This window comes from Martes martes (genome assembly GCF_963455335.1).
Source record: "Martes martes genome assembly, chromosome: X".
Classification (NCBI taxonomy): Eukaryota; Metazoa; Chordata; class Mammalia; order Carnivora; family Mustelidae; genus Martes; species Martes martes.
In genome coordinates, this window is record NC_137897.1 from 119,356,424 (window position 1) to 119,372,533 (window position 16,110).

The following is a 16,110-nucleotide window of genomic DNA, read 5'->3' on the forward strand; positions in this document are numbered from 1 at the left end:
GAGGCAGGCAGAGAGAGAAGGGGAAACAGGCTCCCTGCTGAGCAGAGAGCCCGATGTGGGGCTCGATCCCAGGACCCTGGGATCATGATCTGAGCCGAAGGCAGAGGCTTTAACCCACTGAGCTACCCAGGTGCCCCAATGGAGCTTTTTGTCAAACTCAGGATCTATGTCTGTGAAGGTCAGTGTTTGAGTAAGGATTACAATGGCTGCAAAGGGTTATGGGTGATACTGGTTTAATGCTCAAACTGGCACCACTGTTTTTCTTCTTTATGGACAAGAAACTTGTCCCTATTTCCTTAAGAAAGTATTCTGGACCAAAATTCCATTTGGCTGAAAGTGATTCAAGAACCCAGCCAGCTCTAATTTTCATCTACTTGCCCAAGCAGTCTGTAGTCTCAGGAGAGCTGGGTTTATTGCTTCAGCTAGTTGCTAAAGTCAGACAACTTTCTGATGTTTCACCCAAAAAGTCATCCCTGACCGAGGGTCCATTGTCACAGTATACTAAGTTGCACAGGAAGAAGAAATTTTAAAACACCATTAATGTGTTTCCCAGTCAGAGTGATCATAGCTATTCTACCTTGTAACAAGAGAGAAGTGCAGCTAAAAATAACCTGAAGTTTATTTGATTAAAGTCTGCCCTCCATATCAGGAAAGCCATTCTGTTATTTCTACTTAATCATGGAGGAGAAAAACAAGCAAGTAGAATACGCAACTTCAAGAGATAGAATATCTGGATTGCTTGAAATGTCTGAAGGGCCTCTGCATATCCATGTGTGCCTACTTGGGTGGGGAAGGAGCAGGGAGAGTAGCTGGTTTGGGTAGGGGCTACATGTGCGTTTCCGTAGTATTCCTGCATTTAGGTATCTGTTTGCACATGTGTGTTCGTGAAGTGCCTGGGATAGCATGTGGACTATTTTTTATCAAGTATGTATTTTCTTGTGTGCACATATATTTTTCTGAATGTATTTGTGGATGCTGGTGTATAAGTGAGAGTAAATGAGAGTGTATGAATATAAATGTGTGTGTTCATAGAGTAGCTTTAGTCACTTTCTTACAAAAATCCTAATTCATCACTAGTTCCCAGCAATACAAAGAGAGAGCTGCATATCCCTGGTGAATCTGGTTATCTCCAGTGGCCTATAAGCTCTCTGAATATAGGGAATCCTAGAGACCCTTAATGCAGACTTGGGCTTCTAAGGAGTACTGTTGAATGACCAACTGACAATAGTTTTAACACATGCATGGATCTAAAGCTGTGGGCGTTAGTAAACAGGTTGGGAGGGCATAATCTAGACATACAGGCTTTCCTGATGCCCCTGTGAGATACCTGTCTCCTCCACCCCTCATACATCAAACTTGCCCCTTACTGAGCTCTCCCTATGAGTCAAGTATTCTGTTAAATGCCAGGGAAGCCATGAAGACTTTGTACTTGCCCTTAAGGAACATACGGGGAGTCTGTTATATCTCTGTATCCTCTTTTCTCCACACTTGAAAAGCAAAGTTCAGGCCTGGCCTCACAACCACTCATGATTCCCTCTGCTGAAAACTAGCTTACTTCTCCAACTAACTCATAGACCTTGCCTGATTGAAGGAAGAGCCATGTAAAGTCAACATACCTAAACCAACTCTTAGTCTCAAGTCTTTTTCTACTTGTAGTCCATGTTGTACAGACTGCTAGGTAACTCTAAATCATTCTAAAACAATACTTGTATATTTTTACTGCCCTATTAATATCCACTCAATCATTCTATATTACCCACAGGCAAATTCTATCACATCCTTATACAACTGTTTATATTCACCAACAGGTCTAAAGAAGACTTGTCCCCTGCTAAGTAGTAGTCCCACTGAAGATACACAGAAAAAAATCCAAGTAGTGATCATGGACATTTCATATTTTTTGGACATTTCTTTCTGATTTTAAGATTCTTATTTTCCATACAAAGTCACTCTTTCAATAAAGATTCTTTGAGCATCTATTAACTGCCAGGCATATTGAGCATATAATAGCTTGTTTCCCTTCATGAAAATTATTCAATCAGATATCTGATACATAGTAGGTATTAACTGGGTGGTCCGTTAGGATGGGGTCTCCTGTCTCAACACTACTACATTCTTTGCTTTGGCAGCAAGGGATAATGGAAGGAGAAGGGAAGTCACCGAAGATGACTCGAGTCTCCCTTTACTACCTCTGTTGTGTCCTGCCCTATTCCTTGACTTTCCTCTGAAGCTTTTCCCTGCACACATCTGTAGAAGGAAGAGTTTCCAAAAGTGGTTTTGACTCTTTCTCCAAATATTTTGCATCACAATTGTCAGTCCATTACCCCCAACGAATAGGGCCTTTTTGCAAGGATCAGACTTCTTGGATGATACCGCAGGCTGCTGACACTCTGAGAGTGTCTACCACAATGCTCTCCTCACGTAACCTATCTCTGTTAATATGTGTGGAGTGCTGACAAAATATGAAGAGAGAAGTCAGGGAAAGTTTGAGCATAAGGATACAAGTTTAATTTTGAAAAATGGGTTGTGAAAAGAAGGGAAGGGTATTCCTCATGAGGGCATATGCTTTATATGTGACTACATGGGGAAAGCAAAGGAAAAGACAAATTTGGCCAAATGTAGGATGGTGAGGGTAGGGAATTCGTATGAGACAAGGTTTCTCCCTAGAAGGTAGTAACAAACTCCAATTTATTTTCTTTGATCTGTTGCATCTTCTTTCACTTTTACCTTTGCAGGAACTATAACTTACCATGTCAGTGTCTGACACAGGGCCAAAACTGGTCACATAGATGTCAGTCTTCACTTCAGTCACTGCATCTAGGCCAAGGAAAGTAGAAAAGCAGAGTGTCATGAAAGTCAATTCCCTTAACTCAAAGAGAGTCCAGTGCAGTACTCCAAATGACAGCTAACTTGCTACATCTGAAAAAGTATACCTGACAGAGTGATAGGAAAACCTCTCAAAAACTTCTCACCTATACTATTTGTTCAGAGAACATGCTAGGTACAGGTACAAAGTTTATAGCTTTAGGTATCATTGAGAATAACAACAGAATCCCCAAACTCTAAAGATTAAGAGCCCTGAGAGATCTCTAATATTCATATGTGCTAGAATTTCACACCAGGATTACCCTTACCTGTGGTAGGTTCTAATATCCAACTTTAATACTTCCAGAAACACGGAATGATTGCCCTCCCATTCCCCTGCCCACTTAACATAGGGAGAGGCTATGTGACTAGTTTTGGTTGTGGAACGAAGTTTTATGTGTCCCTTTCTAGCTGGAAAAATTAATGTCCAATGTAAGACCCTTACTGCCATGGTCATAATAAAAACATGTTACTATAGAGCTATCATAAGATTGAAACATCCTGGAATGATGAGCCAACACAGGAAGGACAACTGCCCTGAAAGTTGCCTGGCTCCACAACAAACTTCACGTGAATGAGAAATATATTTTCATTGGGTTAAGTGACTAAGAGTTGAAGTTGACTGATGTCACTTGATACATTTTCTTTGCATTTATTTTTCTTTATTGTATTATCTATTTGTCTGCCCACCCCACCTTACACAAAAGGTCCTCTATGGCAGTGACCTTGTTTTGTTATCTCTATATTCTCAGTACATTGAAAAGGAGCCTGTTACTCAGATGATACTCACTGAATATTTTTTGTATGGATGCATGAATCTCATCACATATTTGCCAAGTTGGAAACTGACACACAGAGAAGTAAAGTTATTTCATTGCTAAGTTTCTCTTTTCCTGTTTCAGTCAACCCTATTTACCCCAGTGTAGATCAGACTAGCCCACACACTCCACCATTCCTCAAATAGAACACAGGAAATCCTACACCAGCCTAGCAAATGCTTCATCTACTTCATCATTATATTAAATTCAAATAAATCCCATTTCAGCCCAGAATACCAAACCCCAGTAGAGTACACCAGTAGCACAGCCAATATCAATAAGGCCAAATAAGTTTTGATTTATACTTATATACATTTATATATCTAAAAACATTATATTTTCATAGTAATAATAATAATCAGCACTATAGTCAGTTCATCAAAACACACCTTACTTGCAGACTTAATCAGCAAATAACATGTCTTTGGAACTAGAGATATGTTTCATTTATTTTTAAAGATTTATTTATCTATTTTTGAATGAGAGAGAGAGAGTACACATGAGAAGGGGATGGGCCAAAAGGAGAGGGAGAGAGAATCCCAAGCAAACTCTACATGAATGTGGAGTCCCATGCAGAGCCCAATGCAGAACCTGCCCTTGTAGGGCTTGCTTTTGCCAGGCTTGATCCTCTGGGGCTCAGTCTTGCAGAGCTCAGTCTCACAACCCTGAGATCACATCCTGAGCCAAAACCAAGAATTGGTTGCTTGACAGACTATGTCACCCTGGAGCCCTTAGAGCTGTGTTTTAAGTAGTTTCATTTTTTATCTGGAGTATAGGCTTCTTTCAGAGCAATTTCTATACTTGAAGGAGAAGAGATAACTCTTCAGGACCCAGAACATGCCTCCTAAAGACTTGTCCCTTCAGATACACTCACAGGTTCACTGGCTAGAGAAGTATTGTCCTACCCTCAAGTACATAAAACAAATTTAAATAAGTAATGCAAGAGACCATAATTACACTTGAATCCAGTATTCTAGGCAGGGCGTAAGTACAGAACAACCTTCTAAACCAATATAATTGTAAAATTGTAAGATAGTTAAACAGACTAAAAACAGATTACCCAAACCACAGAAAAAAAAGGAGAAAGATACTGGTGGTAAAGCTAAATTGTAGGAGACGACCCAGGGGAGAGTGGAGTCACTATAGGTAGAAAGGAAAATGGCTATAACAAAGAGTCTTGGGCTAAGACAGCAAGGCTTGGATTCTGGATTTTGTCCCTGACTTGGTCAATAACTTGAACAAGACTGTTTTACTTTTAGCTGCTCTGTTGTACAATGATGGTATAGGACCATACAAATTCTGAATATTTTCTTTGTACTAACCAGGAACTCTGACTGTAAAGTCAAGCAAAAAGGCATTTGGCTAAAGGTGACCAATGGTAGCAAGAAGCAAGCTGCCTGAGGAATGTACGAGGTTTTATGGAAATTTGGTGCTCTTCCTCTCTCTCAACTATTCACTTTCACATAAAATGCACCCCTTGATTGCTAAGAAGAAAAAAGTGTGGAGAAACTGCTTTCCCAATGAATTAGGGGTCACCCCAGGCTTCAGAAATCCATATCTACAATATCTCATTGTAGTTTTGATTTTTATTTCCCTGATAACTAGAAATGTTAAACATTTTTTCATGTGCCTATTAGCCATCTGTATGTCTTCTTCATAAAGTGTCTATTAAATTCCTCTGTCCATTCTTCAATTGGTTTGTTTATAGGTTTCTTTTGTTATTGAGTTGAATTCTTTATGTATCTTGGATATTAACCCCTTATCAAATACATGATTTGTAAATATTTTCTCCCATTCAGTAGGCTGCCTTTTCATTTCATTGGTGGTTTTCTTTGCTTTGCAGAAGATTTTTAGTTTGATGTAGTCCCACTACTCTATTTTTGCTTTTATTGCCTTTGCTTTGGCCTCAGATCCAAAGATCCAGTGCCAAGTGTGATGTCAAGGAGTTTACCATCTGTTTTTTTCTAGGAGTTTTATGGTTTCAGATCTTATATTCAAGTCATTAATCTATTTTGAATTCATTTTTGTGTATGGTGTTAGATAGTGGTCAAATTTTATTCTTTTGCATTTGACTATCCAGTTTTCCCTGGATAACTGGGAAATTGACTAATTGAAGAGATTATCTTTTCCCCAGTGGTTCCTTTGTTGTAAACTTATTGACAATATAGGTATAGGTTCATTTCTGGACTCTCTATACTGTTCCATTAATCTACCATTAATCTACATGTCTGTTTTTATGCCAATATAATACTATTTTGGTTATTATAGCTTTGTAGCATAGTTGGATATCTGGGAACATGGTACCTTCAGCTTTATTCTTTCTCAAAATTGCTTTGACTATTTGGGGCCTTCCATGAAAAATTTTAGGATTTTTTTTGTTCTAGTTCTGTGAAAAATGTTTTTGGCGTTTTGATATAGACTATATTGACTCTGTAGGCTCCTCTGGGTAATATGGACATTTAAAAATATTAATTCTTCTAATCCATGAGCACAGACTATCTTTCCACTTATTCATGTCATCTTCAATATCTTTCATGAAGTGTACAACTTAATTGGTTAAATTTATTACTAGGTGTCTTATCCTTTTTGATGCAATTGTAAATGACATTGTTTTCTTGATTTTCTCTTTCTGGTGGTTTGTTATTAGTATATGGAAACACAACAGGCGGCAAGTTGCCAGAAGAGTAGAGGACTTCGTTTCATCTGGTCCCTTGAATTTAGCTAGATAACTACCAGATCATTCTGAACATCAATGATTTCAATCTGAGATATAAGAAAAGAATTGATGGAATTCTATAAATGGAAAAGTGAACACTTTTTGCAATGTAGGAGGTGAGGAGAAGTGAATCTGTGGCGATATTCGAAAGATAAACAGGGGGAAGACAAGATGGCGGGGAAGTAGGAGGAGGCGCCGTTTCAACCTGTACCCTAAAGTGAGCTGATTACCTACCAAAGAACTCCGATCACCCATGAAATCAGCCTGAGATCAGAATTATACACATCTGGATCTCTACGGGGGCAGAAGACGCCAGTGGGCAGGTAAAGCAGAGTGGGAATATTGGACTGATATCGGAAGATAAACAAAAGGGGGAGGGAGCCACCAGAGGTGACTGATTGGAAAGGAATACCCCAATACGAGAGTGCCCTGCGTCTGGGGACCAGCATTAACTTGGAGTCTGGTTGAAAGCACTCAAAAAGAGCAAAGGATCGTGGGGGGAAATTGTGGGAATCGGGGCGGCTAGGGACAAGGGCTTAAGTCCCCGGACCCAGGACAGCCTCCCCTGGCGCTGAGCCAGGGAGAGTGTGGCAGAGAAACCAGGTCCTGGTCCCTGAGCCGCCAGCGCGCCTGAGAACGCATAGAGTCTGGCTCCTGTGAGGGGCTGGGAGCTGCGCCAGACGGCAGAACGTGCACCTTACTATCAGCCTGAGATGCGCACACCCCACACCCTTCCCTGAGAGAGGTGCACGAAGAGCCAGCCTGGTGCTCTGGGTCCCACGCTGCGCTAGAGCCGGAGATGCCCGTGCCCCACACCTTCCCCTGGGACAGGTGTGTGCAAGCCCGGCGCTCTTAGACCCGGAAAGACCAGGCACTCCCAGCCCCGGCCAGCCGGAAAATCTCAGCGTGCGATCACTGCTTGGAACCTCTCTAGTGGTCTGGAGCTGCCCAGACAGTCACCGCTGCCATGGTTATGCATACAAGCAGGAGATCCTGCGTCCCCAGGGACCATGACTCGGAACCTGCTCTGCCAGCAGCCGAGGGGCTGCAGCACCCGCAGGGGAGCAGACTGAGGCTTCTCTCTGAGAGGGAGATCGGGGAGCAGTTTGCTTTCCTCTAAACCTCCAAAAACCATCAAAAGCCGTCAAGGCGAGAGAGAACAAATGAACAAACATAAAAACCTCCAGAGAACAAAAGCCTGAAAAAACCGGTTTCCTCAGAGCCCACCCCCTTGAGGAGAGCGGGAGGACTTAACTCAGGGAACATCATTGACTGAAATCCCATGTGGCAGCCCCCTCCCCCAGAAAACAAACCAGGAAAGGAAAAAAAAAAAAAAAGACTACAAGAGAACAACCACCACTACATCATAGATACAACTTTTATTTTTAACTCATTCCCACTATTCTGGTTCATTTTTTTTTCTTTTTTAATATAGATAATTTTTTAACCTATTTACCATCACAGTGAGATGTCCAGTACATCAAATTTCATAATAAACTTCTAACCTGAACTTTTTGATACATACACCTGTGTTTTTCTTTTGCTTTTCTATTTTTTTTTATTTTTTTTTAAATTTTAGTTTAGTTTAGTCCAGTTTATTCCTTTTTATTTTTATTTATTTATCTATTTATTTATTATTTTTATTAGCTAATATAATAGATAATATCTATTAATATAATAATATAATAATAATATCTAATATTTATATTTATTATCTAATATTTTATTATCTAATATTCATATAGAGTTAAACTTCAAGGTAACCCCCTTTCTCCAATCAATGCTACCCCTATAGGTAAACCAATTTTTAATCCCCTTTTATCTTAGGAAAGTTGAGTCCTTTAACAAAGATATCAAGATACATCCAGGAAGAATCACAATAACCTTCCTCGCCCACACTGAGAATCTATAACCACGCTCCCATCTTTTACTTCCGCCAGTGTTTTTGTGTATTTGTGTTTGTCCTGATAGTATATAAATCTTATACTTGGGGTTCTTTTTGACGAGGTTCTTACTTTTTTTGCTTTTATATATATATATATATATATATATATATATATATATATATATATAAAGAACCCCAAGTATAAGATTATATTTATATTATTTATATATATAATATATATATTATATATGTTAAATATATTATATATATTATATATATATATGTGTGTGTGTGTATATATATATTCTCTTGTCATATACTTTTACCAGTCTTTTTGTTCGTCTGTTTTTGTTTGTATACTTCATAAATCTTACCTTGGGGCCCATTTGGGCTGAACCTTCTCTTTTGTCTTCCCTTTTTTTCCTGTCTCTCTCTCTCTCTCTCTCTCTTTTCTTTTTCTTTTCTTTTTTCTCTCGTTTGGGTGGGGAATCCTGAGTGCTCAGAAGTGTTCCAGGGTGCACCTTGACTGCACCACGGTCGATACATCCAGCTACATCTGTTCAGTCATCTCTCACCAAAATGACTAGGAGGAGGAATCCCCAACAGAAGAAAAATACAGAGGATGGGCCTTCTGCAACAGAGCTAATGGCTATCAACATAGACAATATGTCGGAAAGAGAATTCAGGTTAACAATTATCCAGGCAATAGCTAGGTTGGAGAAAGCCATGGATGACCAAACGGAATTGATTAAGGCAGAATTGAAAGCCTCCAGGGATGATGTTCACAATGTTAGGGCAGAGCTGAAGGCCACCAATGATGAGGTTCACAGTGCTCTCAATGAGTTCTAATCTAATCTAAATTCTCTAAAAGCTAGGGTAACTGAGACAGAAGATAGAATTAGTGATCTGGAGGACAAACAGATAGAGAGAAAGGATCAGGAGTAAGCCTGGAACCAACAGCTTAGAAGCCAAGAAAACAGAATCAGGGAAACAAATGATGCCATGAAACGTTCCAACGTCAGAATTATTGGAATTCCTGAAGGGGAGGAGAAAGAAAGAAGTCTAGAAGATATAGTGGAACAAGTTCTTCATGAAAATTTTCCCAATCTCGTGAATGGAACCAGCGTTCATGTACTAGAGGCAGAACGGTCTCCCCCCAAGATTATAGATTCCAAAAAAAATCCAGGCACCTGAGAGTAAAATTGAGAAATCATAATTGTAGATATAATCTCTTGGAAGCCGCTAGGAAAAAGAAGCTCCTTACGTACAGAGGAAAGCCCATCAGAATAACATCAGACCTGTCCACAGAGACCTGGCAAGCCAGAAAGGGCTGACAAGATATATTCAGGGCACTAAATGAGAAGAACATGCAGCCAAGAGTACTTTATCCAACAAGACTGACATTCAAAATAGATGGAGAGATAAAGAGTTTCCAAGACTGGCAAGACTTAAAAGACGATGCAACCACCAAGCCGATGCTGCAGGAAATATTAAGGGGGGTTCTATAAAAAAGGAAAAATCCTAAAAATAGCATTGAACAGAAATATAGAGACAATCGACAGAAAGAAATACTTCAAAGATAACACAATGTCAATAAAAACGTATCTCTCAATAATCACTCTCAATGTGAATGGCCTAAATGTGCCCATAAAATGACACAGGGTTGCAGATTGGATAAAACGACAGGACCCATCCATATGTTGTCTACAAGAGGCCCATTTTGAACCTAAAGATACACCTAGAATGAAAGTGAAAGGATGGAGAAGCATCTTTCATGCCAATGGGCCTCAAAAGAAGGCCAGGGTAGCGATTCTCATATCAGATAAATTAGATTTTAAACTAAAGATGGTAGTCAGAGATACAGAAGGACACTACATCATTCTTAAAGGGACTATCCACCAAGATGATCTAACAATTGTAAATATCTACGTCCCAAATATGGGAGCAGCCAATTACATAAGAAAACTATTAATCAAGATGAAGAGGCATATTGATATGAATACATTAATAGTAGGACATCTTAACATGCCTCTCTCAGAAATAGACAGATCATCGAAGCAGAAAATCAATAAAGAAACCAGAGCATTGGGTGCCTGGGTGGCTCAGGCGTTAAGCGTCTGTCTTCCACTCAGGTCATGATTCCGGGGTCCTGGGATCGAGTCCCACATCGGACTATCTGCTCAGTGGGGAGCCTGCTTCCCCTTCTCTTTCTGCCTGCCTCTCTGCCTACTTATGATCTCTCTCTGTGTGTCAAATAAATACATAAAATCTTTAAAAAAAAAAAAAAAAGAAAGAAACCAGAGCATTGAATGACACATAGGACCAGATGGACCTCATAGATATATACAGAACATTCCACCCTAAAACAACAGAATACTCATTCTTCTCAAGTGCACATGGAACCTTCTCCAGAATAGACCACATACTGGGCCACAAATCAGGGCTCAACCGATACCAAAAGACTAAGATTATTCCCTGCATATTCTCAGATCACAATGCTTTGAAACTGGAGTTCAATCACAAGGAAACATTCAGAAGGAACTGGAAGCTAAAGACCACCTTGCTTAAGAATGCTTGGATCAACCAGGAGATCAAAGAAGAACTTCAACAATTCATGGAAACCAATGAGAATGAAGACACTTTGGTCCAAAACCTATGGGACACAGAAAAGGCGGTCCTAAGGGGGAAATACATAGCCATCCAAGCCTCCCTCAAAAAAATTGAAAAATCCAGAATACACCAGCTATCTCTACACCTTAAAGAACTGGAGAATCAAGAACAAATCAAACCAACTCCACACGTAAGAAGGGAAATAATCAAGATTAGAGCAGAGATCAATGAGGTAGAAACCAGAGATACAGTAGAACATATCAATAAAACTAGAAGGTGGTTTTTTGAAAGAATCAATAAGATCGATAAACCATTGGCCACACTAATCCAAAAGAAAAGAGAGAAAGCCCAAATCAATAAAATTATGAATGAAAAGGGAGAGATCACAACTAACACCAAGGAAATAGAAACAATCATCAGAAGCTATTATCAACAGTTATATGCCAATAAGCTAAGCAACCTAGATGAAATGGATGCATTCCTGGAAAACTATAAACTCCCAAAATTGAACCAGGAAGAAATTGACAACCTGAATAGACCGATATCTAGTAATGAGATTGAAGCAGTGATCAAAAGCCTCCCAAAAAACAAGAGCCCAGGACCTGACGGATTCCCTGGGGAATTCTACCAAACATTAAAGAAGAAATAATACCTATTCTCCTGAAGCTGTTTCAAAAAATTGAAGCGGAAGGAAAACTTCCAGACTCATTTTATGAAGCCAGCATTACCCTGACCCCCAAACCAGGCAAAGACCCCACCAAAAAGGAGAATTTCAGAACAATATCACTGATGAATATGGATGCTAAGATTCTCAACAAGATCCTAGCAAACAGGATCCAACAGCACATTAAAAAGATTATCTAAGATGACCAGGTGGGATTCATCCCTGGGTTATAAGGATGGTTCAACATTCGCAAATCAATCAATGTGATAGAACAAATCAATAAGAGAAGAGAGAAGAACCACATGGTCCTCTCAATTGATGCAGAAGAAGCATTTGACAAAATCCAGCATCTGTTCCTGATTAAAACGCTTCAAAGTATAGGGATAGAGGGAACATTCCTGAACTTCATGAAATCTATCTATGAAAGACCCACAGCAAATATCATCCTCAATGGGAAAATGCTTGCAGCCTTCCCGTTGAGATGAGGAACACGACAAGGATGCCCACTCTCACCACTCTTGTTCAACATAGTATTAGAAGTCCTAGCAACAGCAATGAAACAAAGAGAAATAAAAGGTATCCAAATCGGCAAGGAAGAAGTCAAACTCTCTCTCTTCAGAGATGACATGATTCTTTATATGGAAAACCCAAGACTCCACCCCCAAACTTCTCGAACTCATACAGCAATTCAGTAACGTGGCAGGATACAAAGTCAATGTACAGAAATCAGTGGCTTTTTTATACACTAACAATGAAAATACAGAAAGGGAAATTCGAGATTCGATTCCATTTACTATAGCACCAAGAACCATAAGATACCTGGGAATAAACCCAACCAAAGAGGTAAAGGATCTGTACTCGAGGAACTACAGAACACTCATGAAAGCAACTGAAGAAGACACAAAAAGATTGAAGACCATTCCCTGCTCTTGGATCAGAAAAATAAACATTGTTAAAATGTCTATACTGCCTAGAGCAATCTATACTTTTAATGCCATTCCGATCAAAATTCCACCGGTATTTTTCAAAGAGCTAGAGCAAATAATCCTAAAATTTGTATGGAATCAGAAGAGACCCCGAATCGCTAAGGAAATGTTGAAAAACAAAAATAAAACTGGTGGCATCACGTTACCTGATTTCAAGCTTTACTACAAAGCTGTGATCACCAAGACAGCATGGTACTGGCATAAAAACAGACACATAGACCAGTGGAACAGAGTAGAGAGCCCAGATATGGACCCTCCACTCTATGGTCAAATAATCTTCCACAAAACAGGAAAAAGTATCCAGTGGAAAAAAGACAGTCTCTTCAATAAATGGTGCTGGGAAAACTGGACAACTATACGCAGAAAAATGAAACTCGATCATTCTCTTACACCATACACAAAGATAAACTCGAAATGGATAAAAGGCTTCAATGTGAGACAGGAATCCATCAGAATCCTAGAGGAGAACATAGGTAGTAACCTCTTCGATATCAGCCACAGCAACTTCTTTCAAGATATGTCTCCAAAGGCGATGGAAACAAAAGCAAAAATGAACTTTTGGGATTTCATCAAGATCAAAAGCTTCTGCACAGTGAAAGAAACAGTCAACAAAACAAAGAGGCAACCCACGGAATGGGAGAAGATATTTGCAAATGACAGTACAGACAAAAGGTTGATATCCAGGATCTATAAAGAACTCCTCAAACTCAACATACACAAAACAGACAATCATATTAAAAAATGGGCAGAAGATATGAACAGACACTTCTCCAATGAAGACGTACAAATGGCTATCAGACACATGAAAAAATGTTCATCATCACTAGCCATCAGGGAGATTCAAATCAAAACCACATTGAGATACCACCTTACACCAGTTAGAATGGCCAAAATTAGCAAGACAGGAAACAATGTGTGTTGGAGAGGATGTGGATAAAGGAGAACCCTCTTACACTGTTGGTGGGAATGCAAGTTGGTGCAGTCACTTTGGAGAACAGTGTGGAGATTCCTCAAGAAATTAAAAATAGAGCGTCCCTATGACCCTGCAATTGCACTACTGGGTATTTACCCCAAAGATACAGATGTAGTGAAAAGAAGGGCCATCTGTACCCCAATGTCCATAGCAGCAATGGCCACGGTCGCCAAACTGTGGAAAGAACCAAGATGCCCTTCAACGGATGAATGGATAAGGAAGATGTGGTCCATATACACGATGGAGTATCAGGCCTCCATCAGAAAGGACGAATACCCAATTTTTGTATCAACATGGACGGGACTGGAAGAGATTATGCTGAGTGAAATAAGTCAAGCAGAGAGAGTCAAGTATCATATGGTTTCACTTATTTGTGGAGCATAACAAACAATATGGAGGACAAGGGTAGATGGAGAGGAGAAGGGAGTTGAGGGAAATTGGAAGGGGAGGTGAACCATGAGAGACTACGGACTCTGAAAAACAACCTGAGGGTTTTGAAGGGGCGGGGAGTGGGAGGTTGGGGGAACCATTTGGTGGGTACTAGGGAGGGCACGGATTGCATGGAGCACTGGGTGTGGTGAAAAAACAATGAATACTGTTATGCTGAAATGAAATAAAACATTAAAAAAAAAGATAAACAGACACTTCTCCAATGAATACATACAAATGGCTATCAGACACATGAAAAAATGTTCATCATCACTAGCCATCAGGGAGATTCAAATTAAAATCACATTGAGATACCACCTTACACCAGTTAAAATGGCCAAAATTAGCAAGACAGGAAACAACGTGTGTTGGAGAGGATGTGGAGAAAGGGAAACCCTCTTACACTGTTGGTGGGAATGCAAGTTGGTGCAGCCACTTTGGAGAACAGTGTGGAGGTTCCTCAAGAAATTAAAAATAAAGCTTCCCTTTGATCCTGCAATTGTACTACTGGGTATTTACCCCAAAGATGTAGTGAAAAGAAGGGCCATCTGTACCCCAATGTTTATAGCAGCAATGGCCATGGTCGCCAAACTGTGGAAAGAACCAAGATGCCCTTCAACGGATGAATGGATAAGGAAGATGTGGTCCATATACACTATGGAGTATTATGACTCCATCAGAAAGGATGAATACCCAACTTTTGTGTCAACATGGACGGGACTGGAAGAAATTATGCTGAGTGAAATAATTCAAGCAGAGAGAGCCAATTATCACATGGTTTCACTTATTTGTGGAGCATAACAAATAACATGGAGGACATAGGGAGATGGAGAGGAGAAGGGAGTTGAGGGAAATTGGAAGGGGAGGTGAACCATGAGAGACTATGGACTCTGAAAAACAACCTGAGGGTTTTGAAGGGGCGGGGGGTGGGAGGTTGGGCGAGCCAGGTGGTAGGTATTATGGAGGGCACGTATTGCATGGAGCACTGAGTGTGGTGCATAAACAATCAATTCCGTTACGCTGAAAAGATATTTAAAAAAAAATGGGGGGGGGGGAGCCTCTGTAAGCTGGCTACCGGAAAGTGATATAGCCCTGGAGTGCAAAATCAGAATCCTTAGGAATCTGCTCCTGTGAGAGATGCATGCAAAACAGGGCATAATCCTAGGTGGGCCAGTGTTGTCTCAGGAACCCCAGGGCACAGAAAGAATGGGGGTGCCTGAGCCAGCAGAGTTCCCAAGCACTGGAGTGGGGAAACCAGTTATGGTCAACAAGCCCCAGAAGGGGCTATCAACTTGGTTCACCATAATGAGAAACACAAGATGACTGGGTGACTACTTTCCAAGCCAAGGCCCTAAAGAGTGACCCTTCGTCTTCCCCTGGGAGGATTGGTGTGGATGCATACCACAAGAGTCTGTAGAGTTTGGCACACAAAAAAGTGAAGAGTACTTATACCTGAGGGTTTACTGAAGAGAGGGGGCCATGATCTTTCAGCTCCAGGGCTGGAGATCGGGGCATGGTCATTTTTATTGTCATCCTCTAAAGAGACACAGAAAGCCTAAAGGAACAAAAGCCACATAGAGCAACCAGAAGCACCTTACACTGAGCCCAGCCCCCTGTCAAGGGGTGGTGCAACTCCACCCAGGCAAAGACACCTGAGAATCAGCACAGCAGGCCCCTCCCCTAGAAGACCAGCTGGAACAACAGGCAAACACCAAGTTTACGGAGCACACAGGACTGCAAAACTCCAGTGCTAGGGGAAAATAGTATATAGAATTCAAGGTTTATTCTCATTATACCTTTATCTTTCTAAAAACTTCCATTTCATTTTTCTTTCTTTTTCAACTACTTTCTTATTTTATCAACTCTTTGTCTTTAAGTCTTTTTTTAACTTTAATTTTTACATTTGCTTTTTATAGATATATTCTTCATTTTTGGCTTCCTTTCACATATTCAAATGTATTTTTTTTCTATATATAAGTTTTGCTTTCTTTACAACCCAGAATTTAGTGTCTTCTAACAAACAGACCACAATACACCCAGAACCAAGTGGATCACCATGTTTTGTCCACCTGGGAGATTATATTCTCTCTCCCCTTCTTTTTTCTTTTTCTATTCTTCTTTTGTTTCTGAAGTCTTTGGATTTGTTTAGTGTGTATTTCACTTG

The 16,110-nt window shown here is 40.2% G+C and overlaps 1 protein-coding gene across 1 annotated transcript in view; it reads right to left on the bottom strand.

The window, feature by feature from the left end:
- GABRA3 (gamma-aminobutyric acid type A receptor subunit alpha3) overlaps positions 1-16,110 on the bottom strand; it is a gene marked incomplete at both ends in the record, with an annotated part of 353,799 nt that overhangs the window by 139,624 nt on the left and 198,065 nt on the right. Inside the window, one exon of the mRNA XM_080795411.1 lies at positions 2,750-2,817. Within this exon, the coding sequence (XP_080651537.1) occupies positions 2,750-2,817 (68 nt within the window). The remainder of the gene's footprint in view (positions 1-2,749; positions 2,818-16,110) is intronic.